Source organism: Capra hircus, chromosome 15 (genome assembly GCF_001704415.2).
Source record: "Capra hircus breed San Clemente chromosome 15, ASM170441v1, whole genome shotgun sequence".
NCBI classification, from domain to species: domain Eukaryota; kingdom Metazoa; phylum Chordata; class Mammalia; order Artiodactyla; family Bovidae; genus Capra; species Capra hircus.
In genome coordinates, this window is record NC_030822.1 from 35,899,156 (window position 1) to 35,923,827 (window position 24,672).

Below are 24,672 nucleotides of genomic sequence, written 5' to 3' on the forward strand. Positions count from 1 at the left end.
AAGAAGCGGTGGGGCGGCCACTCAGATGCTCCCTCTGTGGACTGTGAAACACTGGGTGAGCCCAGGCTCAGCACAGTGTAGGCAGTGCTTAAGAAAGGGGCTCTGGAGGCCCATAGACCCAGAGATCCAGGTCCTTACAAGATATATGATATCAGGAAAGTCACAGCTTCTCGCAGCCTTGGTTTCTTCATGAAGAATATGGAGACTGTTAGGTTAAAAGTGCTCTGCCTCAGCGGATTGCACTGAAAATTTACAGAGATAAAGCAAACAAACCCCTCAGAGAGCCTCACATGGCAGAAGCTCAACAAATGTGAGCTGTTATTATATATGAATATATTATAGTATATATAATGACCCCACAAAAAAACCAAATAAACCACTTGGCTGCTTTTGTATCCACCCCCACCTCTTTGAAGACCCTCAAGCCTAGAGCTGGTCATCTCCAAGGTCTCCCCAGTCAGCCAATTCCTCTCTGGATTGCTGCCACAAGCAAGCTCCTGCTGTCTGCCTTCATCTGGCCTCCTGCCCATGTTAGAGGGAAAGGTCAACTGCAGAGTGATGTGACAGCCTCAGGCTAGGATTGGGTTCCTAGTGCCATCCCCACTCCCCCACCCTAGGACACCCCTATGTCCATCCCACTCTGTGCCTCCTGAGGTGTCTACAAGGTGTCAGGAGCCTTTCCATCACTGCCCCATCCCTATGGGCCCAGAGAACAGATCCGGACACTGGATACAAACTGCAGTTTATTAAGGCTCCAGAGTGAGAATTGGCACTTGATTCTGGGCAGGGGCAGGGGTGTCAGTGGAACCCAAAGGAGCTGGGCCCGAACAAAGTTGCAGGGGCTGCCCCCACTCCCCTACCCCCCAATAAATAAAGTCTCAGCTCCATCTCAGGGTGCTGGCACAGGGCAAGAGGCCCTCACTGAGGGGAACCCTGGGGCTGCTGCCTCCTTCCTCATCTCTCTCCCTGCGTGGGACCTGGCCATAGGTCAGTGCCCAATTGGGCCTCGTGGTACTGGGGCTCTGCCAGGGCTGGGGCAAGACGTGAGACCTGCCCCTACTGGAGGACTCTGGGGTGGGGAGCTGGCCTCCCCCGTGGCCAATCACGGTCCGAGGCTGCCCGGGCAGGCTCAGATGGGGCCTGCATTGGGGACACTGTGCGCATCCCAGGTCGGGGCCCGGCCCGGGCCACACCTAGATATGGAGCTCGGTGTCGTCTGGTGGCTCCAGGCCAGACTCTGCGCTCAGAGCTGAGGCTGAGGGGCCCTGGGCCACCCCAAACGGTGAGACGACAGGTGAGCGAGCGGCCAGAGGAGACAGTGAAGGTGAAAAGCTGGGGGACATGGCCGCCGAGGACAGGGAGCCTTCGTGGCTGATGGGGGAGCGGTGAGAGGCTGGTGGGAAGACGGCCCGGGTTGCGGCCGTGCTGGCTGGTTTGGGGGGCACGGACTTGGCTCCTGGGTGGGCCACGGCAGTGATGAGGGGCGGTGGGTCAATACGGGGCGCCGGGGGACACGGCCGAGCTTCATCCTTGAGCCGGGCAATCTCTGTGAAGACACTGGCCAGCGGCTGGAACTGAGGGCACCAGCTCAGCAGGTAGTCCCAGTTGTAGCTGCCACGGAGCTCCTCCTCACCGGCCACGATGGCCGTCAGTGCTCCCGCCACACAGGGCTTGCCATCTGCTGGAAAGCCGTAGTCCCCGGTGGGTGCGGGGCTTAGGCCACAGCCCCCCAGGAAGGTGGTGGCAGTGGCTGGGGGGCCGTCTTCTCGGTACAGAGTGGCTCCTGCACCCGGCAGCAGCAGCCCTGCCTTACGGCCCTTATACCAGGTGTCGGGGGCAGGTGGCTCACAGGAGGTGTCACTCAGTCCGTCTGCATCCTGCTGGATGCCGGAGTCAGGGCCGCGGGCAGCCAGGGAGGAGGCCACACTGGCCACTCGGGGGAACTCGTTGATCATGCGGATCTCGTCATCTTCCGCAGCCTCTGCTGAGCCTCGGCCGCTTGAGTGTGAAGGGTCCAGGGAGCCACCGCGGGGGTAGGGTCCTCCAGCTCCTGGCCCACCGTAGCTGGGAAGAGTCTGGTGATACAGGTGCTCTGAGGGCGGCGGGCTGGGTGGCTCTCGGCCCAGTTTCTGCAGCGAGCCGCTAGCCAGGGGTGCCGCCTGGGACATCGGGCCAGGCGCCGCCTCAGCTTTGCGGCTCCGGGCCCGCACCAGTCCCAGGACAAGGGCTGCCAGGGCAAGCACCACCACGACTCCCAGAGAGGCCGCCACAGCTCCCACCAAGAGCAGGTTGAGGTCAGGTGCCAGGCCCAGCGCAGTGTGGGTGATGTCCACAGTCACGGGCACTGTGGCACTCCGAGAACCGGGCAGAGGCCCCCTTGCCACCACCTCCAGCCTCAGCTCCCGTGGCGCCTCACGTCGGGTCCGGCCCCCACCCCCGGAGGTGCCTGTTCCGCTGCCTGGTGCCCGGCTGTCCACCCGCAGGTACAGGGCACCTGTAGTCTGGTTGATACCAAAATAGGGGGATGAGGCAGCCAGCGAGTACAGCACCAGGCCGTCGGCACCTCCATCCTCGTCTGTGGCCTGCACGTGACCCAGGCTGTGGCCACGCCGTGCACCTTCTGGCACCTGAAAGTGGAAAGCTGGAGCCAGGAACACTGGGTCATACTCATCCTCACCGGTCACCAGCACTGACACGGTGACTGAGGCGGACAGGTTCCCGGCATCTGTAGCTCCCACCAGCAGCTGGAAGCTGCCAGTGTGCTCGTAGTCAAAGGCCACTCGTGCCCGCAACTCCCCAGTTGAGCTATTCAACGCAAACGCCTCACGGCCTTCAGGCCCCGGCCCAGCCTCCAGCAGGCTGTAGTGGAGCCTTCCGAAAGCCCCGGCATCCCCATCAATTGCGTGCAGGGTGGTAACGAGAGTGCCTGGAGGCTGGTTCTCAGCCAGGCTGGTGCTGAGCAAGCTCAGAGGGAAGGCGGGGCCGTGGTCATTCACGTCCTGGACCTCAATGGTCACTGGTGCCAGGGCAAAGTGTGCCCCGGCGGGGTCGGCAGCCTGCACTACAAGCTGATGTCGAGCCTGGGTCTCGCAGTCCAAGGGGCGGGCCAGTCGCAAGTCCCCGGAGCTCTCATCCAGCTCAAAGAGCCCCAGGGGGTCGCCTGAGCTGAGGGTGAAGCGCACAAGGCCATGGGGGCCCGGATCAGCGTCGGAGGCCTCCACGTGCAGCAGCTCGGCTCCCACAGGCGTGTCCTCAGGCACCGCCACACGGTAGGCCGCTCGGGTGAAGACAGGTGGGTTGTCGTTGACGTCCAGCACGCTGACGGTGACTGGCACAGCCGAACTTTGAGGTGGCTGCCCCCGGTCAGTTGCCGCCACAGTTAGGTTATACTGGGTTAGGCTTTCAAAGTCTAGAGGCTCAAGCAACACCAGGCAGCCCAGGGCCCGGGGGCCTAGTCCATCACTCTCCCCAGCCTCCGCCAGCCGGGGTTCCAGCTGGAAGACTCGGCCCCGGTTGCCACTGACAATGCTGTAGTCCACGGTGGCGTGGCTGCGGCTCCCGTCAGCGTCTGTGGCCTCCAGGGTGAGCAGGGTGGAGCCGGGCGGCAGATCCTCAGTCACAGCCACGCGGTAGTGTGGCAGCGTGAAGCTCGGGGCATGGTCGTTCTGATCCTGAAGCTGCACGTGCACTGTGGCGCGGGCGGCCCGACCTGGCACTCCGTGGTCTCGGGCTTCCAGCACCACGTCCACCATGCCTGGCCCTTCATGGCCCAAGGCCACTGTCCCCACTGTTGTGAACAGGGTCCCTGAGATGAAAACAGAATGAAGAGAAATATGCCATCAGCAGAGACCATGGGTGAGCAGAATGACCCTCCGGGGATGGGGAATTAGCCTTGGAAGTCAGATTCCAGGGAGTGGCCTGTGTGCTGGGAGATTATGGAAGCGGCTCCAGGATTCAGAGAATGGCTTCCAGACATGCAGTCAGGACAGTGCTTAAAACAGAGACAAAGGGGGACTTCCCTGGTGGCCCAGTGGATAAGAATCCACCTGCCAGTGCAGGGGACACAGAAGGGTTTGATCCTTGGTCCAAGAAGATCCCACATGCTGCGGGCAACCAAAGCCTGTGAGCCACAGCTACTGATCCTGCATGATGCAACTACTGAAGCCTGAGTGCCTGGAGCCCATGCTCCACAATGAAGGAAGCCACCACAATGAGAAGCCCATGCACTGCAATGAAAAGTAGCCCCTGCCCACTGCCACTACACAAAGCCTGCGAGCAACAGTGAAGATGCAGCATGGCCAAAAAAAAAAAAAAAAAAAAAGATACAAAAGCGAGGAAATGTCCTCCCTAGGTCAGAGATCTAGGAGTCAGGAGTTCAGGCAAGAAATTCTAGGGATGACGTCAAAATATGCCCCAGCACAGTCAAAGATAAGGGGTAGATGCCAGGAAGGACACACCGTTGTTAGGGTCAATGCTGAAGCCCTCAGCAGGGGAAGCCAGGTGGTAGGAGACGTGACCGTTGGCGCCCGAGTCCCGGTCAGTGGCCGAGACGGAGAGAATGGCACTGCCCGGGGGTGTGTGCTCAAGCAGCATCACCTGAGGTGTAAGACAGAAGTTTACGGCTGAGCCTCTCAGCTGCCTTGCTGCTCACTCAGCCTCTGTTCTGCAGCTTGGTCCCATGAGCTCTGCACGGCACCCGTTCCAGCTTGGAGCCCTTACACCCCTTAATGTTCCAATTGCTGCCCTTCCCCCATTTCTGGGCCCTGAATGCAGAACCTGGACACACTTCTTAGGACTGAGAAGGCTGGTTTGAGATGGGACCTTTATATCCCCCAAGCTCTGTCCCCAAGTCAGTTCCAACATACAGCCCACCGCAGCTCCTTCTAGCATTGTCACTTCCCTCCATCATGAGCAGCCCTGGGCCCGGGGCGGGGGTGGGCACTGGCACCTGGTAGAGAGTCTGTGAGAAGGCAGGGGCGTTGTCATTGACATCCTCCACGAGCACCGTGAGGTTGGCCCGGCCCTCGTGAGGCCCGTCGTGTGCCAGGAGCTGTAGGTGGTAGCGGTCGCGCTGCTCAAAATCCAAGGGGCCCGTGAGGGAGAGGCGGCCTCCATAGCGGCCGACACTGAAGGGATCCTGGGGCCCAGAAGGGCTCAGAACATACCACAGCACTGGTCCTGAGTCCACATCATTCCCCGTTACCTGTGCGATCTCCGAGCCCAACAGTGCATCTGCAATGCATGGCACAAGTGTGTTTGTTACAGTTGCAGACAGTCCTGGAGCCCCATGGTGGGCAATAATGCTTCCCTACCACCCATTATACCCCTCACTTGACCCAGTCCTCACCTTCTGACACTCGGAGCTCCCAGGGCTGGGGGATGGTGGGGCGATTGTCATTGGTGTCGATGACCATCACCGTCAGGGTAGCTGAGCCCACCAGGGCTGGGCTTCCTCTGTCTGTCGCCATCAGCACCAGCCTGAACACAGAGCACAATCAGGGGGTGGGGCCTGGGATAAGCAAGAACCCTGGGCAGGGACAGGAGGGCTCAGGACAGGTAGCAGAGGGGAAGGGGGGAACTCAGGATGTGGCCTAGGGATTGAAAGGGATTTAATGCAGGACTCGAAATTGCATGGACCCAGGAAAGAGTCTCAGGGTCTACAGAGCCAAGCTTCACCGTGTTTCGGCCCATATCTCGCGGTCCAGGATAGCTGTGGTGGTGATAGTGCCCGTGGCTGGGTCTACATGGAACAATCCCCGGGCTGGCTGGGATGCGGCCAGACTGTAGGAGATCTGTCCACTGGGGCCTTGGTCCAGGTCATCTGCTTCCACCTGGTGGGAGTAGGAGGCTGCTGGCACTGGCCTGGTGGCAGACAAAGTCTGCCCAGCCCTGCCCCCATCTTCCTATCACACCCCACACCTGCAGCAGGGGTCCCTCCAAGGGCCTGGACTCTGGCAGGAAGGCCACGTAGTGGGGCTGCAGGAAGCGGGGTGCATTGTCATTGGCATCTTGCAGGGTTAGGGTAAGCACAGAGAAGGCATAGGCTCCTCCACTCTCTGCCTGCAGCACCAGTCGCAGCCGTGGGTTTGCCTCAAAATCCAGCCCCTCTGCTGAGCGGACTGTGATGGCTCCTGGGGGAAGACAGAATGGATCACTGACAGACCGCTTGCTTGCCCTAGCGCCTGTCTCTGAGGCTTACCACTGCAGGGCAGCCCCTCTTCAACCGAATCTCCTCGGGCCCAAAGAGGAGCGCCCCCAGGAACCTGTCCTCCAGAGCCCCCTGCTCCTGCCCCTTACCTGTACTAGGCTGGATGGAGAATGTCCCTTTCTCATTCCCACTGAGAATGCTGTATGTGATGGGTCCACTTGAGCCCCCTGTATGGATAGCCTTGGGGGAGACAACGGGAGTCCCTAAAGAGAGGAGGGCCTTGGTTGAAGTGTGAGCACTACACTGAGGGAGTTTGGGGAGCATTTTCAGTGAGCAACCCCAGCCCATCCAGGGATACAAAGCTGGGAGACATGGTTAGGGCCTCACCTGGGGGTGCATTCTCACGGAGCATGGCTTCACTACTGGTCCGGGGAAAGCGCGGTCCATGCTCAGACTCCCCTTGCAGCCCAACAATGACCACACCAGTGGCAGAGCGAGCTGGACGGCCAAGGTCAGTTGCCACAATGAAGAGGACACGATCTCGGGGGCTCAGAGATACAGGGGAGCGGGACACACGGATTTCACCAGTGTAAGAGTCCACGGTGGTGCCAGGAGGTGGCGTGCCTGCTAGCCGGTACAAGATGGAGGCATTGGCACCAGCATCACGGTCTTCAGCTCGCAGAGTGGCCAGAGGCAGAGTTGGAGTGCTGAGGACAGGGCCTGGGCGGGGCAGGCGCAGCCTCAGGGGACTGGTGGGGAAGGTGGGCGCATGGTCATTGACATCACGCACTGTGATGGTGACGGGCACTGTGGTGCTTAGGGGCCCAGCAGCTGCACTGTCCACTGCATTCACTGTAAAGGCATAGCTGGGACACTGCTCTCTGTCAAGGGTGGTGGCTGTGCGCAATTCCCCAGAGCTGGGCTCTAGCAGGAAGGCTCCTGCTGCACCTGTACCCAGGTAGTAGGTCACACGACCATTGGCCCCAGCATCAGGATCATGAGCCTGCAGCTGCAGCAGCAGGGTCCCTGCAGGTGCGTCCTCAGGCACCTCCACAGAGTAGGAGGGCACAGGGAAGGCTGGGGCATGGTCATTGGCATCCAGCACTGTCACCGTCACAAGCAGCGTAGCGCTGAGAGCTGGCTGGCCTCCATCCCGGGCTTCTATCTGCAGCTGGAATGCTGGCTCCACCTCCCGGTCTAGTGGCCTCATGGTGCCAAACTCCCCAGAAGCTAGGTCCAGGACAAAGGCTCCTGAGGGGTCCCCATCTGCAGAGAAGGGCATGCACACAGAAACATACATGTGGCAGCCCATGGGAGAGAGGGTGATTTACAGGCAACAGAGAAGAAAGAGAGAGAGGGAGAGAGAGAGGGAGAAGGGCAGGAGAGGGAAAGTGGAATAAAGGCAGAGAAACACAGAAGGTAAAGGAAGAAACTACAAAGTAGTTTTTCTCAAAGTGGGGTCTGGGGGCCCCAAGAATCCCCCTGAGACCCTTTCGGGAGTACATAAGATCAGAACTATTTTCATAGCAATACTAAGACATTGTATAACTTTTCCATTTTCATCAACTCACAAATGCAGAGTGGAGTCCAGATGCTACATGACATATGATGATGTCATAACTTGGATGGTTAATGGAATGTGTGCTTATGTAATGGTGTGATTTCCAGAATATTCTAGGTAGAAAGTTTAAAGCATAAATGTGTTTTCATAGATTCACTCAGCTTTTGTTAGCTTGTGTTCAATCATACTTGCTTTAATCTTTGCAACCTCATTATTGTCCAACAAAATGGACAGTAAATCTCCTTGGGCCTGTGCAGAAATACAGCAAGTGGTATGCTTCATCGGCTTGTTTTGCAGTGATATTTAAAAATGTTCTCAGTTTTAATACCAAATGTGGTAAATAATGGTATGTGATTATATATTTTATATGTTCAATTATTATATCATATTTTATTACATCAATAAATGCTGATATCATATAAACCAAAGTTCTTTACAGTTCTTAAAAATTAAGATATAAGGGTTCCTCCATCCTACACTGTTGGTGGGAATATAAACTGGTATAGCCACTATGGAGAACAGTATCGAGGTTCCTTTAAAAACTAGAGATACCATATGATCCTTCAATCCTATTCCTGGGAACATATCTGGAGAAAAATATAGTCCAAAAGGATACACACATCCCTCAATGTTCACTGAAGCACTGTTTACAGTAGCCAAGACATGGAAGCAACCTAAATTTCCATCCACAGATGAATGGGTAAGAACATGTGGTGCATATATACAATAGGATATTATTCAGCCATTAAAAATGAAATAACGCCATTTGCAGCAACATGGATGGATCCAGAGGTTGTCATACTGAGTGAAGAAAGTCAGACAGGGAAGAGAAATATATATCACTTATATGTGGAATCTAAAAAGAAATGATACAAATTTATTTACAAAACAGAAACAGACTCACAGACTTAGAGACCTTAAAGGGGAAGGGTGGGGAGAAGGGATAGGTAGGGAGTTTGCAATTGACATGTACATGCTACTGCATTTAAAATAGATAACCAACAAGGACCAATTGTATAGCACAAGGAGCTCTACTCAACATTATGTAATAACCTAAACGGGAAAAGAATTTGAAAAAGAATAGATTACATGTATATGATAACTGAATCACTTTGCTGTACACCTGAAACTATCACAACTGTTATAGTTAATAAACTGTACTCCAATATAAAATAAAAAGTTTAAAAAAATAATGTTAAGGTTCCTGAGATGAAAAGGTTTGAGAACAACTACTCTACAGGGAGAGACAATCAAGAAAGAAAAGATACAGGAAGATAAAAAGAGACAAAGAGGGAGATCAAGTACTGGAGGGGCATAGAAAGAGATGCTTGGAGACCCAGAAACATAAAGAGAAGGACCCAGGCACACTGGGTCTGGGACACAGGCCAACAAGAAGTAGCCCTGGGCAAGTAGGTACAGGAAGGTTCTCACCCAGGATGCGGTACTGCAGCTGCCCGTTGGCTCCCACATCCGGGTCAGAGGCCCGCAGCGTGGTAAGGGTCTGGGGGTCCTGGCCCTCGGGCACCTCCAGGGAGAGATGGGCACTCCCAAATGTTGGGGCATGGTCATTCTCATCCTCCACAGCCACTCGCACTGTGACATGGGTCAACAGTGGAGGCGAGCCCCCGTCCCGGGCATATACTGTTGGGAAGCAAAGTCAATGAGATTTATCCCGCTCCCATGGAGGAATCCACACCACATGTGTTCACCAGGTACACACAAAAATCAGAATATGTCCACCTTTTCACACCCACAAGCACACAGGCACGCATACATATATGTGGTGGTATAACAGGAAAGGCACTAAATGAGATAACAAGAGATCTGGGTTCAAGACCCAGCTCTGCCACTTCCAAGATGTGTTAGCCTGAGCTAACCTCTTTGGTACTCAGTATCCATATGCTGCTGCTGCTGCTGCTAAGTCGCTTCAGTCATGTTCGACTCTGTGCAACCCCACAGACGGCAGCCCACCAGGCTCCCCCGTCCCTGGGATTTCCCAGGCAAGAACACTGGAGTGGGTTGTCATTTCCTTCTCCAATGCATGAAAGTGAAAAGTGAAAGTGAAGTCGCTCAGCCGTATCCGACTCTTGGAGACCCCATGGACTGCAGCCTACCAGGCTCCTCTGCCCATGGGATTTTCCAGGCAAGAGTTCTGAAGTGGGTTGCCATTGCCTTCTCCATATGAGCCTCTGTTAAATGGCTACAGTGTAATCTGAGGGAATCCTAGAAGGCAAAGCTGTGACATTATGTATTTGAGAGTTAGTATAATCACAGTTGTAACAGCCTAGAAGTCAGTTCACCTTGTACTCTGACAAACTCCCCCAAAGGATTAAAAATACAAGCTGTGCTGTAAGAGGTAGAAGTTTCTTGAAGGTACTTTGGGGGTCTTGCCCATGTAACACTGGTGTTTATGCCACCCCAGGCTTTGGGGAGCCTGTCAGTGTATACCTGTCAGGTTGATCTCCTCCTGCTCCTCCCGATCCAGGGCCCGAAGAGTGGTAAGGACCCCAGTGTCTGGGTCCAGGGAGAAATTTTCGCCAGAGATGCCTCCATAAGTCACTTTCCCGTTGGTCCCTGAGGAGAGCCAGCGTGGGGTAAGATCACGGGGTGAATATACCCTTTCTTGACCCAGTCCCTCCCTCTTCCAACTCATCCCCTCCTCACGCTTACCCAGATCGGGGTCGGTTGCCTGCAGAGTGAGCAGAGATGTTCCAGGTGGGCTGTTCTCCCGCAAGAGGACGCTGTACTCCAGCTGTTGGAAAGCGGGTGCCTCGTCGTTGACGTCGGCGACACTGACAGTCAGAAGCTGCGTGGCCGAGCGCGGTGGGGAGCCGTGGTCAGAGGCCACCACAGTCAGCACGTATTCAGCTCGCTGTTCGCGGTCCAGAGACCGCACCACGGACAGCGCTCCTAGGTGAGCGGTGGGCAGGTTGGAAGGAAACACTCGCTCTGTATTAGCATCCTCCTCGTCCCCATCCCTCCTAGCGGTCCAACTCACCGGTGCTGGGGTGTAGCCGAAAACAGCCGTCCGCGCCAGCTGCCAGGCGATAGGACACCCGTGCGGCCTCGCCCAGGTCGGGGTCCCGGGCTACCACGTGCAGCGCCGTGGGCCCGGGCGGCTGATCCTCAGGGAGGCGCACACGTGAGGGCGAGGCAAAGACTGGAGCGTTGTCATTCTCATCCGTGACAAAGACGCGCGCGGAAACGCGTGCTGTGCGGCGGCGGCTGGCGTTGGCGGGCCGGTCAGTGGCTTCCACGAGCAGCAGCAGAGCGGGAGTGGTCTCCCGATCCAGGCCTCGCGGGGCGCTGAGCGCCCCGGTGCGCGCGTCCAGGCGAAGCGCCGGCACAGGCGGCTCCTGGCGCAGCAGGCGGTAGCGCACATCGCTGTTGGGGCCGGGGCCATCGGCGTCGGACGCGCGGAAAGTGTACAAGGTCGCGCCCGGCTCGGGGTTCTCTGGGAGCGCCAGCGCCAGCGGGTCGCGCGCGAAGGCCGGCGCGTGCTCGTTCTCGTCCTGGACGCGCACCTGCACTCGCAGCAGCCGCGCGCCCGCGCCTCCCGGCCCCTCGGCGCGCACCGTGAGCGCGCGCCAAGCCGGACCCGCCTCGAAGTCCAGGGGCCGCGCCAGGTACAAGCGCCCAGTGGCCGCGTCCAGCGCAAAGGTGCCCTCTGGGTCGGCGCCGCCCACCAGTGTGTAGGTAAGGGCGCCCACCCCTGCCTGCTCCGGCGGCGCCACAGAGCCCAACAGGGAGCCGGGCCGGAGCCCCTCGGCTGCTGTCACGGTCAGCACGACAGGCACAGGCGCCACTGGGTCTGGCTCTGAGGGTTCCGGTGGAGGCTCAGCCGAGCGAGTGGAAGGAAGCACCTGTTGTGGACCCGGGAAGGAGGACGGAATCAGGGGGACCCAAGTAAAAGGGAATCTGGGCTGGCCTACTGAGTAGCAGGAGGGGCGGTCAGAGTAGCCTGTCTACAGGAGAGGGCACAAGGGCTTAGGAAGATGGTGCTCTGGGCGTGGGGGAGGGGACCCACGTTGGTGGCAAGGAGACCTAGATAGATTGGAGGAAGGGCAGCCATACCTGCACTAGCAGCTGGAGGCTGGAGCTCCGAGGGGGGCTGCCTTGGTCATGAGCGCTCAATGTCAGCACGTAGTGTGGCCGCTCTGCTCGGATCAGGGGTGCTGCCGTGAGCAGCTCTCCCGAGTGAGGGTGCAGAGAGAAGAGCTCTGAGCCAGGACCTGGGGACAGGCGGAGCAAGGATGAGGGCTTCCATTCCAGAGCTGGGCATATTATGAGGACAGGCTATCCACCACCAACTCCCTTCTTTCCACTCCCCATATACCAGTTAGTATGTACAGGATGGTTCCATTCTCTCCCTCATCTGGATCCTTGGCCTGCAGAGTTGTCACCAATGTTCCTGGAGGCACACCATCTGGTACCTGTGGGAACACACAACTCATATACAGTTGTCTCCCTCTCTTCTTGAGACAACCCAGGATACATTCCGCTAACCTCTGTGCAGACAAAGCCCCCTTTCTACTCTCACACCTGTTCCAAGATGCAGTTTCTTTTACATCTACGGTTCTAAGCAGACACCCACATTCTCTCTTACTTCTTCGAGGCAGGGCCCTGCAGCTTCACATACCTGTATGGGGAGGCCTCCACCAGCAGCCCCTGAGGCCTGCAGAAAGGTGGGGCTGTTGTCATTGAGGTCAAGCACTGCGATATGCACGGTGCCTGTGGTGCTGCGGGGTGGGCTCCCTGCATCCTGAACCTGCACCAGAAGCTGGTAGCTGCTTTGCCGCTCGCGGTCCAGAGTTTGTAGTGTGGTCACCTCTCCTGCAAATGCAGGATAGACAGAGAGCATGTATGGGGTAGCCAGAGATGAAGAGCCTGGGGTCTGTGAGAGGCTGGGGTTGGGGAGGTGTGGAAAGGAATGCCCGGGGAAAACTCCGGGCTCAGTCCTGGTCCCCATGACCAGGCTCTGGGGATCGTGTCTGGGTGTTCACCATTCTGAGGATGAGGCTATGGGATCTCAGATTTTGGGTCCCAGTGCTCACCAGTCTGAGGGTGGATGCGGAAGGCCTTGCTGTCTTCTGACAGCTGTCGCAGGCTGTAGGTCAGACGTCCATTGAGTCCTGAATCTCGGTCAGTGGCAAAGACCCGACCCACGCTTGTCCCTGGGGGCTGGTTCTCAGCCACAGCCAGGAAGGTGGGCTCCTCAGACAAGCGGGGACTGTGGTCGTTCTGGTTGAGGATGCTGACCCTCACGGTGGCCGTGGCTGTCTGCTGCCCCAACTCAGCTTTGGATCCAGACACTGCCATTACTTTCAGTGTGTACAACTCCTGGGCCTCATGGTCCAGTGCTGCCCGCACCCACAGCCATCCACTCTGTGGTTCCAAGCCAAAGGGGCTGCCTGGCCCATCTGCTGCAAGGTGGTAGGTGACAGGGCCCCCATCTGGTGCTCGAGCCTGCACTTGTAGGACTTGAGTTCCAGGGGTGGTGCCTGAGGGCAGGTCTACACGGTAGATAGGGCTGTCGAAGTGGGGAGCCAGCCCACGGGTCCCCAAGTCCTGTACCACCACCCGTAGTCGAAAGTGGCTGGTGCGAGGTGGGGAGCCTCCATCCCGGGCTTCCAGCTCCAGTTCATGGGCTGGGCCCCCTGGAGGCCCCAGAGGTCCCATAAGCCGTATGTGGCCTGTGGTGGGGTCCACAGTGAAGGCCCCACCACCGCCAGCAAGCAGGGTAAAGGTGACTCGACTGTTGACTCCTGAGTCGGGGTCCAGAGCCCGCAGTGTATAGATGAGGGTCCCTGGGGCAGTGCTCGATGGCAGCAGCACTGTGTCTTCAGGCGCAGGGAAGGCAGGGGAGTTGTCATTCACATCGTCCAGCAGCACGCGCACTCGAGCTACAGCGAACGCCGGCGGCACTCCACTGCCTGCCCGCACCTCCAGCTCCAGCACTGGTCCCAGCAGCTCCCGGTCCAGAGGGCGAAGTGTCTGTAACAGCCCAGTGGCTCCATCTAGGGAGAAGAGTCCTCGGGGATCGCCCCCCGATAGGGCGAGGGTCACAGGTCCCAAGCGACCTAGGGAAAAGAGAGCAGAAAAGAGATGGGGACACCTTCTAAGTTGGAGCCCAGACTCTGATCCCCAAAAGGGCTAGGTAGTGTCCACATTTGGGCCTTTCAAAGTATCAGAGGAGAGGCAGGTGTTGGCAGAGAAGCTGGGTGGCACTAGGGTGATATTCGTGTACCTGGGGATGAAGCAGAGTGCCTGCACCACGCCTAAGGAGGTGGTGGGGACTAGAACGAGTGTTTTGTATTGGGACTGTCAGTGGTGTGATACCCGAGGGTTACATTGGGGTGTCTGGGTACGGCACCACGTGGATATAATGATAAAGGGATACCTGGTGGATTGTGTGCCTGGACTATGCCCACACTGGTGCCTGGTGCCACATCCTCTGGCACAGAAAAGACATACTGAAGCTGCTCAAATACTGGTGGTACAGGAGTTCCAGGCACAATGCTGATGTTGACTCGGGCACTGGGCTCTGCCTGCAGGCCACCTCCATCCCGAGCCCCGATCTCCAGCTGCACCATGGAACTGGCCCGTCTGGCCAAGGGCCAGGCTACCGTCAATAGCCCTGGGAGGAGGGACAGAAGTGGAGATGCATAAGGAAACAGAATATCACTGGAAGGGTTGGGGTGGGGGGCAGGCGGGGCCCTGGGAATGGGAGGATCCTTACCTGAGTGCTCGTCCAAGGCAAAGAGCGGGGGGCTGTTGCCAGCCAGGATGTGGTAGGAGAGTCGCCCATGGGGTCCCTGATCAGGGTCATGGGCACGTACCCTCAGCACAGCTGTGCCTGGTGCACTCTGGGTGCTCAGACTGGCAGCATACTCCCGTGGATAAAACTGAGGTGGGTTGTCATTCTCGTCTGACACAAACACCTTCACATATACCATAGACTTGAGGCCTCCCTAGTGAGACATGCAGCCATTAAGTCAGGTGGGTCTTGATTGGCCCTGCTGAGTACCCTCCCCCCAACCTACCCACAGTGTGCCCACTCACCCCATCCACAGCTGTCACTGTGAAGTCAAAGCTTGAGGGCCCCTGATCACGGTCCAGGGTCCGGGTCGTGCACACGTCGCCACTGTGGGCATCGATGCGGAACGGGGGAGACCCTGAGGTCCCAAGTCCGGCACCCAAGGAATAGGAGAGGAGGCCAAATGGGCCACTGTCCGCATCTGTGGCTGTCACCTGGGGAGAGGCTGGGGTGAGTGATGCCCCATCTTTTTGGCCAGAAAAGCCATAGTTAAGTAGCAATTAGAAGGAGCAGACCCTTGGCCAGTTGGTGCCCAGAGTCTTTGGATGGTAGATACACAGAAGGGACTAGTAGGTTACAGGCTAAACTCTAAACCCAGCTCAGGTCTCACCACTTGCGTTAGCTTCCTATGGGCCTCTGATCACAACATTTTTGTCAACTGATGGATATATAACTTTGTTTTATGTGTGTTTCTGTTTAAAGGCACCTTATTTAATATATATTGTTGGCTGACTAACACTGAACTCAGGGCTAATGGCACAATTCATATCTAAGTGAAACTGACATGTATTTTCTCTATAAGGCACAGCACAGCCCTCTTGCTTTTAAGAACACAGACAGCACTTCAGCACTACAGTTGGGGACCATTTTAAACAGCAAAATCACCAAACAGAAAGCACAAAAATGTGAAAAATGTGGCACCAAATAGACCACGAAAAGGACCCTTGTTTACAACATAAGAGCTGAAACACGAAGGCAGGGCATTGCCTTGTTCGACCTCAGCCGGAATGTGCTCATCGAGAGACTTGAATTTTCCATCCTTCTGCACATGTCCGGGAATGACAGTGAAAACTCCATGAGTGTGGATTCAGGGGTTACAGAGAAATTTTAGACAGTTGGCGAATTCACAAATACAGAATCTGCAAATGGATGAGGAAAGCAAAGGGCTAAGGGCTGCGACAGCAAGTTCCACGTGGGTCACAACAAGTTAATAAACATCACCAAGTCTCAGAATCACTCCAAGCAGAGAACTGGCTGACCTACAGAGTTATTCAGACTGCTGTCATAGGCCTTCTCTTGATTGAGTTTGGTCATTAAGGGGGATCTGATTGATCGCTGGGCTGATGAGGGTCTGCTCTATGCATTTATGGATGTGGCTTATGCACCCTTCACATCCCTTCACCTCTCGAGCCAATCTCACTGGAAATGAGAGACAGAGAACTGCAGGTCTATAGGACAATATTCCGGTCATTAAGTTCCAGGGGCTCCCCCAAACTAAGAAACAGGGAAAGGCTTTCTTGGTGACTTCTCAGACATCTCCCAGTTTGGCTCAGGTAAGGTTTATGATTGGACACCAAAGTCAGGAGCCTCTGAACATTTCAGAGTCAGATCAGTGGGAAACGCCATTCCAAAAGCTTCAGAGCTTAAGACAGGGCCAGGTGCGCAGTAGGTACTCTATGTAAATTTGTTCATTGAGTAAACAGACATTTGGATTGCCCTGCCTTACAACAAAAGCTTCTTTCAAAGCAAGTTTTATAAATTGGGTGCACATTAGGCCCTCAACAGTGGCTTAGCTGGTGCAGACTGCTGTAGCTGTGACAAAGTACTCTTTGTGGCTATGAGGGCCTCAGGGTCATGATATGCTATGGAAAGGAAGCTGGAGAGTTCCCCTTTCTTAGCCAGAAAATGTTGCTCAGAGAGAAGCCGAGCCAAGGACTTCTGATTGTTGCCCAGGCCCTTGACAGAAGTGATTTGTGCCATTGTTTACCCTCCTGAGAGACACGAAGACCTTGCCATGCTGAGCCCTGGAAACAGCTCCTGCTCTAACTCTTTACTGTGGCCATGGGCCCGGATATCCCAGGAGACAAACTTCCCCCCGCATCCATCTGGTAGGCAGCAGCACAGCTGCGGCACCATCTCCAGAAGCTGTTAAAGACCTCTGCCCTCTGACTCGCTGCAGGAAGAAAGCAATAAATAGTGGTCAAGGAGGTTGTCAGGAAGTGACCCCAAAAGGCACAGGGGCCAGTGACTGGAAATGACCAAGGCAGAAGTGAGTTTTCTGGCCTCTGCAGCCTCTGCTCAGAGGTTTCACTACAAAGGCACAGCCTTCATTGTCAGCAGGCTCTCAGCCCCTCTTCAGAGTCCAACCTTGGTCAGCTCCCTCTCCAGCTCTGCCTGAAAGCTGTGACTAACCTCACCTCTCTCTTGTTTCCACGGCCCCCCTCCCCCACCCCCAGCTCTCATCAAATGCAATAATGCAAGGAGAAAATAAAGACCTTCATGTGTGAACTCTCTAAAATTCCTTCTAGACCACAAACTTACTGCATCTGCTCCATGCTGACTTCCTTCCCAGGAGTCTCTCCTGCTTCTCCTGCCACTGCTTCCCCACTGCCCGCCTTCCTCCACCTTGCCTTACTCTGTCTGTTATACACTGTTGTTCCCTGGAACGTTTCCTTGGCATCTTCTTCTACACATTCTCTGAGTGCCTTCTCTTCCACTGCTGTGGCTCTGATGATGATCTGTACTTTGACCCAGACCACTCCTCTGTGCTCCCAACCTGTACATCCAGATGCCTGCTCAACATCTCCACTTGGATGTCCCACAGGCACCTTAAATCCAACCTGTCCTAAACTAAACTCATGATCATTCCAACATTTCTCTAATGATTCTTCCATCTACGCAGCTGCTCGAGCCAGAAATCTGTTCTTCCCTTTTCCTCTGCCGACATATCAATCAACTGGGGACCAAGTAAATCCTCATTATCCTTCTTATTTGTCTATTCCTCTCCATTACCGTTATCGCTGTTCTGACTCAGGCCTGAGTCGTCTCTCCCCTGGGCTACTATAGTTCCGTTTTGATAGGTGTCTAACCCTCCAGTCTTATCCTCTGCACCAGGACTTCTCAACCTCCGCATGACTAACATTTTGGACCAAACATTTCTTTGTTGTGGTGCTGTCATGTGCATTTTAGAATGCTTGGCAGCATCTCTATCTACTAAATGGGCTTCCCAGTTGGCTCAGTGGTAAAGAATCTGCCTGTTAATGCAGGAGATGCAGGAGACGTGGGTTCGATCCCTGAGTCAGGAAGATCCCTTGGAGGAGGAAATGCAACCCACTCCAGTAATCTTGCCTAGAAAATCCCATGGACAGAGGAGCCTGGCAAGTTGCAGTCCATGGGGTCGCAAAAAGTCAGACACAACTGAGTGACTGAGCTCGCACACACGCAATCCACTAGGTACTGATCGATCCCGCCAGTTGTGATGACCAAAAATGTCTTTAGATGTTGACAAATGTCCCCTCCAGAGGGCAAAATCACCAGCTGTTGTGAACCACTGCTCTGCACTAACAAAAGCATCTTTTGAGAGAACAAATATGATCAAATTATTCCTCTACTCAAAAAGCTTCAATGTCCTTTAAAGAAAAATGCTCACACTCCTTGTCTTGGCTTCATTCCTTACTGTCTGGCCTCCTGCAGTCTCATCTCCCACTCTTCCATCTCACACCTTACACTCCAGAGACACTGAGCCACTTGCAGGCCCTTGAACAAGCATGTCACCTCTGTATGGAACCCTGCCCTTATCTGGTTCCCTAGTCAGCTCCTGCTTATCCTGTCTCAGCTCAAAAGTCCTTTTCTTTGGGAAAGCATTCACACTGCCCATCTGTAACTCGTATATATCTCCATATGGAAGTTTCTTTTATCGCAGTAAAACTATTTCTTTGCATATGAATCTCCCCTCTAAACTGTAAACTCCATGAATTAGGTAGCAGTTACTCAATCATTACTGTATTCTGTGTCCCTAACGACAGATATTCAAATGAATATTGAATGAGTCAAATATTAAGCCTTCTTATAAAGGTTATGAACACCCAGTGGTCATTTTCACCCCTGCTTCCCTATGATTACTACTAGTAAAAACTCCAGGAAACCACCTGGAGAGATGCCCTCTTGCTTCAGGCACTAGTGAGGAGGGAAGTTAGAAGCCACAGCCCACTGGTCTTGGGCCAAGAGGGAGAGTAAACACATGGGAGAGTGGGTGGAAGCTGGAGAGCAGTAGGCAGGCAAGCACCCAGAGTCTGGCCAAACGGGAGGTCAGCCAGGTCCAGGCACTGGCCTGAAAGTCTAGGCAAACAGCAGCTCCTAGAAGATGATCAGGGGTCTTCTGAGACACAAACATGTCCTCCTAAGAGACCTCCCTGCCTCCAGTCTCCTCTCCTGCATCCATAATTCTGTGGGAGAGCCAAAGCAATCTTTCCAGAAGACATATCAGATTCACCTAGAACTTCTCGTTGGTTCCCTGTGATTTTTAAAATAAAGTCAAAGCTGCTGATCCGGCCCCTATCTACTCTCATCTCCCCATAACTCTCTCATCAGCACAGTTGAGGCCAACTTGAACAACGCTGCCCTTGAACACATATCATGGTGCCCTGCAGCTTTTTCTGTGGGCTTGGAGTTCCTGTCCATACACCCCATATTATCCCCTTGGCAAAGTATTACCGCTTTTGCAAAGGTCTGCCTCTAGGCTTTCATAGCGCTTCATATGCCACCTGATACATCACTAGCTACTGGTGTATCTCCTTGCCTAGACTGTGACCTGCCTGGGAACAAGACTGTCTCCTTTCTTTGTTCTCAGGACCCAGCACAGTGCCAGGCCTACAGTGCTAAGTTTTCAGTATATTACTTACCATTGATCTAATCTATTTTCACCCTTAAAGCAAGTTACATGGGATTTCCCTGGCGGGTCAGTGGTTAAGATTCCATGCTTCCACTGCATGGGACATGGGTTCAATCCCTGGTTGGGGAACTAAGAGCCCACATGCCACATGGTACAGCCAAATAAAACCCAACAACAACAACAAAAACAAACAAAAAACCAAAAAAACCACAATGCTGGAGAGGGTATGGAGAAAAGGGAACCCTCTTACACTGTTGGTGGGCATGCAAACTAGTACAGCCACTATGGACAACAGTATGGAGATTCCTTAAAAAACTGGAAATAGAACTGCCTTATGACCCAGCAATCCCACTGCTGGGCTTACACACTGAGGAAACCAGAATAGAAAGAGACACGTGTACCCCAGTGTTCATCACAGCACTGTTTATAATAGCTAGGACATGGAAGCAACCTATATGTCCATCAGCAGATGAATGGATAAGAAAGCTGTGGTACATATACACAATGGAGTACTACTCAGCCATTAAAAAGAATACATTTGAATCAGTTCGAATGAGGTGGATGAAACTGGAGCTGATTATACAGAGTGAAGTAAGCCAGAAAGAAAAACACCAATACAGTATACTATACATATATATGGAATTTAGAAAGATGGTAATGATAACCCTGTATGTGAGACAGCAAAAGAGACACAGATGCATAGAACAGTCTTTTGGACTCTGTGGGAGAGGGAGAGGGTGGGATGATTTGGGAGAATGGCATTGAAACATGTGTAATATCATATAAGAAATGAATTGCCAGTCTAGGTTCGATGCAGGATACAGGATGCTTGGGGCTGGTGCACTGGGATGACCCAGAGGGATGGTTTGGGGAGGGAAGTGGGAGAGGGGTTCAGGATTGGGAACACGTGTACGCCTGTGGTGGATTCATGTTGATGTATGGCAAAACCAATATAATATTGTAAAGTAAAAAAAAAAAAAAACAAACCAAAACCTGTAGTGAGGAGGGAAGGATGAGGGGAACAGGATTTTTAGGGCAGTGAAACCACTCTCTGTGTTATACTGTATGTCATTATATATGTCCATTATACACATATAATATACTTTTATCCAAACCCATATAAAGTACAACACCGAGAGTGAACTCTAATGGAAGCTATGGACTTGAGTGATAATGATGGTTATGTAGATTCACCTGTTGCAGCAAATGTATCACTCTGGTGGGGGATGCTGACAGTGTGAGTCGGGGCAGGGGCATATGGAAAATCTAAACCTTCCACTTAATAGTGCTATGAATCAAAAACTGCCTCCCAAACATAAAGTCTTAAACAAAGAAAAAACCATCTGATCTTGCCTTTTCTGGACCAAAGAAGTTCAGTGACCCTCTCTGCCTTCCAAGTAAAGTCCTAACTCCTCACAGCTTGGTGTCCAAGGACTTCTGCAATCTGGCTTTGGCCTGCCTTTCCAGTTGCATGCCTCCCCACCCATCTCTTCCAGGCCTGACTAGCAGGAAGTCTGTGGCTCCCTCAGCCTGTCCAGGGTTCCTGCCTTGTCCTCTGAGAGGTCTTCCTGGACATTGGGATCTCACTGAATACTTCCTGTTATCTCTCATCCCTGTGCCTGATCCCAAGTCGCATTAGGGCTCGCTCCAAGGGCATGGACGGGTGTATCTGCCAGGACAGTCAAGCACTGGACTAGGATTGGAGGGCTCTGTAAATGCTGGCATCTGCCCTGGGGAACAGGAGCCACACGGGTGTGCAGAATCTCCATCTCTGCCCTTGTAGAACAGCTCTGAAACTTTAAAGAGTCCCCTCTCACTTCCTCACACCACAAGACACATTTCTCTGTATCCAATCTTAATTCTCTCAACCCCAAGACTGCCCGGCCCAGCTCCTGCACCCTGCTTTCTCATCTTCTCAGTAACCCTCACCCTCTGCACAGACGGTGCAGCTCACTGAATAAGACTGAACCCTCTGGCAAATGTCACCATCAACAGCTAGCACCTCCAAGGCTTGGTTCCTGCTCTGAGGTCCCCTGCGACCCTCTGATCCATTCCCGCCCACAGCACCACTCCGCTGTGTGTTGGGGGGCTTACCCACCTGCAGGAAGCAGGTTCCCGGCTGAGTGCCCTCAGGCAGCGAGGCGTTGTAGAAAGTCCTCTGGAACTGCGGCTCGTTATCATTCACATCTTGCAAGACCACACTCACTGTGGCGGAGGAGGAGAGAGGAGGCAAGCCCCCATCCGTGGCCACCACGATTAGCTGTGGCTGAGGTTCCAATTCATAGTCCAACAAAGCAGCCGTAGTGACAATGCCTGAGGTGGGGTCTATGGAGAACCAGCGGGTGTGGGCGCCTGGGGCCAGGCTGTAGGTGACCTGACCGTTGGTGCCCTGGTCAGGATCCCGGGCCGTCACCCGCACCACAAAGCTGCCAGGCAGGGCAACTTCAGGCAGAGGCTCGGGTCGGTAGAGCTGGCGGTCGAAGGCAGGCGCATTGTCGTTGACATCAGTGACATGTAGCACAAAGGCAGCCTCGGCCCGCAGTGGGGGTGAGCCTGAGTCCGTGGCGGTAACTCGCAAGTTGTAGGCATCGCGCTCCTCCCGATCCAGCCGCCGAGCCACACACACCAGGTAGATGACGCTGTCCTGGGTGCTGAGAGCAAAGTGGCCCTCTCCACCCTCCAGGGACACATTGACATGCGCAAAGTCACCGTCATCTGGGTCTGACACAGAGATTCGAGCAACAAGCTGGCCTGGGGGGGCAGCCTCAGATACACGGGGGGAGCCGTCTGCACTCAGGAAGATGACAGTCATGGAGGGCTGATTGTCATTGGCGTCTCGCACATGCACAGTCACAAAGGCCGAGCCCAGCTCAGGGTGAGCCCCTCCATCCCGAGCCTGCACCACCAGTTCGTGGACCCGACGTTGCTCAAAGTCCAGCGGCCGCTCCAGCCGCAGCAGCCCCGTGTGCGCATCAATGGAGAAGGGTCCGTCACCCTCGCTCTGCCTCCGGTTGATCTCATAAGTTACAGCCCCATTGGCACCTGCATCGGCATCAGAGGCATACACCTGCAAGACTGGACTGCCAGGGGCCAGGCTCTCGGACACTGCAGCATGGTAGCGGCTCTGATTGAAAGCTGGGGCGTGGTCATTGATGTCTAGCAGTGTCACGTCCAGCAGGGTCTGGGCCCTCCGAGGGGGTGAACCACCGTCGTAGGCCTCCAGTTGCAGCATGTAGTGTGAGCGGTTCTCTCGGTCCAGCTCTCCGGTAACTACCAGCTCAGGCACTGGGGCCCCATCCGGACCAGGGCGTGTCTCTAGCCGGAAGGTCTCTCCAGCCCCATCACCAGACAGGGCATAGCCCTGGGTTCCCAGGTGGCCAGCGTCGGCATCACGAGCAGGCTCCAGTGGGTAGCGGGTGCCAAGTGCTGTATGCTCAGGTATCTGCAGGACAGCCCGAGCCTGTGGGAAAGCCGGAGCGTGGTCATTGATGTCAGCCACTCGCACAGTAACTTCCACAGTGGCGCCGTCAGGAGTGACTGCAGTGAAGCGGTAGCGATCCCGCCGCTCACGGTCCAAGACACGGGCTGTACGGACCACCCCACTGTGCTCATCGATGGCCAGGTCCGTGCCCACCCCGCTGCCCTCCTGGGCAGAGATGAAGTACATGGGAGGTGCTGCTGTGCCCGCTGGAAGCCCTGCACTGATGTCCCCGATCAGCGTGCCCGCTGGCTGCTCCTCATCAATCTGCAGGTCCAAGCTCCCAGCCTGACCCCAGGCACCTGGCGCCCCCGCCCCCAGGAGCAGCAGCATCAGCAATGATAGCAGGGGGAGGGGCCTGGGGATCTGCATGCCCGGGCACGAAGGTGCAGTGCCCCGCTCCTTCTGCATGGCAGGGCCAGTCCAGCTGTGCCTTGGGATCCAGCTCCAGGCCAGGCTCCAGTAGCAGCTTGATCTCAGGTTTTGGATCAGGCCCAACTTGGACCCTGGCTCCAGCTCACACTCTCTGACCTGGGAGAAAATCAGAAGGAAAAAAGTCATGATGGGGGAGGAATCAATAGTCCAGGGAGGCTGGGGTCCAGGCCACACCAGGACTGAAGTGTGTTCAGCTCCCCGTAGGGCCCTCATGCTACCTCGTACCATCTTGGGCCCAGGAAACTCCTCAGGATCCACCACAGCCTTTAGCTGACAGGTCCTATCCATCCTGATTCCTGCCCCCCACCATCCCCCAGCAGATTGTTTTATTCCTATTGTTCAGGTCTGAATGCCTTCAGATTCCCTTCTTTCCATCTCTAGACTTAAACATGTGGCCAGTTCTTTCTCATTTTTCTTCTCATTCAGGACTAATACCTCAATAACCATGTGCTTGGCAATGTCATCTGAATCTCAACCTTTTCCTCTCTGCCAGTCTTCTATTAACATTTAAATATGTTGAAGTCTCTCTCTCTGTCTCCTTTTCCCTCTCCCCCATACACACACACACACACACACACACACCCCTTTGGTTCTACTTCCCTCTCTACTCTATTCAACAAGAGATAGAGTACCTGCTATGTAGAGAAACTGAGGACATACCAGTGAATAAAGAAGACAGTCCAGGAACTGGACAAGTAATTAGCAGTGTGATGCGGGCCTCGAGGGAGAGGTGCAGGGAGCTGTGAGAGCAAGGAAGGGCTAATCATAGTCAGGAGTCAGCGAGTGCTTCTCCGAGGAAACAGCATTCAAGTCAGGATCTACTTAATATAGGTGTTAGCTAGACAACGGTGGGCAGAGAAGGGGAACAGAGAAATGAGAGAAGACTCAGAAGAAGGAACAGAGAGGGAGGCTTAGAGTCTACTGTCAAGAAAGGGCTGAGAGTGTCTGGGGGTAGGCAGGGCGTGTGTGTGAGGTGTAGAGTGCTGAGGCAGAGGGTATGAAATGGGGCAGGGGCTCAGAGGCCATGCTGATGATTTGAACTTTATGCTGAGGACAAATGGTAGCCATGAAAGATTCTAAGAGAGGGTACTCCAACATGACTTACATCTTGTGAAAATCACCACTGCTGCCCCTTTGTAAACACAGGATCACACAGATGGGGAAGTTATCTTAGGACAGGCCTCAGGACACAGCAGGCCAGGGTATGTCTCTGATGGAGATTTGGATGAGCGTCAGCAATGAACATGGGGAGAAGTGGATAGCTCTGTGGGAGGTTTAGCAGGTAGAATGGCCAGGGCTTGATGACGACTTGAAGGCAGAGGATGAGGGAGTGGGAAGAGTC

General features: G+C 54.6%; 1 protein-coding gene across 2 annotated transcripts in view; it reads right to left on the minus strand.

Moving 5' to 3' along the window:
- DCHS1 (dachsous cadherin-related 1) overlaps nucleotides 726–24,672 on the minus strand; it is a 37,312-nt gene continuing 13,365 nt past the window's right edge. Inside the window, exons 1-21 of one of the 2 annotated variants that reach the window (XM_018059477.1) lie at nucleotides 23,991–24,517; nucleotides 21,516–23,426; nucleotides 14,772–14,960; nucleotides 14,449–14,680; nucleotides 14,110–14,346; nucleotides 12,764–13,789; nucleotides 12,349–12,542; nucleotides 12,046–12,142; nucleotides 11,784–11,941; nucleotides 10,708–11,572; nucleotides 10,380–10,619; nucleotides 10,158–10,283; nucleotides 9,141–9,350; nucleotides 6,536–7,414; nucleotides 6,298–6,411; nucleotides 5,920–6,131; nucleotides 5,677–5,831; nucleotides 5,348–5,478; nucleotides 4,949–5,232; nucleotides 4,458–4,596; nucleotides 726–3,805 (exon numbers count right to left, since the gene is read on the minus strand). In XM_018059477.1, the coding sequence (XP_017914966.1) occupies nucleotides 1,194–3,805; nucleotides 4,458–4,596; nucleotides 4,949–5,232; nucleotides 5,348–5,478; nucleotides 5,677–5,831; nucleotides 5,920–6,131; nucleotides 6,298–6,411; nucleotides 6,536–7,414; nucleotides 9,141–9,350; nucleotides 10,158–10,283; nucleotides 10,380–10,619; nucleotides 10,708–11,572; nucleotides 11,784–11,941; nucleotides 12,046–12,142; nucleotides 12,349–12,542; nucleotides 12,764–13,789; nucleotides 14,110–14,346; nucleotides 14,449–14,680; nucleotides 14,772–14,960; nucleotides 21,516–23,306 (9,891 nt within the window). In that variant the 5' untranslated portion in view covers nucleotides 23,307–23,426; nucleotides 23,991–24,517 and the 3' untranslated portion in view covers nucleotides 726–1,193. Of the gene's footprint in view, nucleotides 3,806–4,457; nucleotides 4,597–4,948; nucleotides 5,233–5,347; nucleotides 5,479–5,676; nucleotides 5,832–5,919; nucleotides 6,132–6,297; nucleotides 6,412–6,535; nucleotides 7,415–9,140; nucleotides 9,351–10,157; nucleotides 10,284–10,379; nucleotides 10,620–10,707; nucleotides 11,573–11,783; nucleotides 11,942–12,045; nucleotides 12,143–12,348; nucleotides 12,543–12,763; nucleotides 13,790–14,109; nucleotides 14,347–14,448; nucleotides 14,681–14,771; nucleotides 14,961–21,515; nucleotides 23,427–23,990; nucleotides 24,518–24,672 lie in introns of those variants that run through there. The other variant, XM_018059476.1, reaches the window with a different exon arrangement.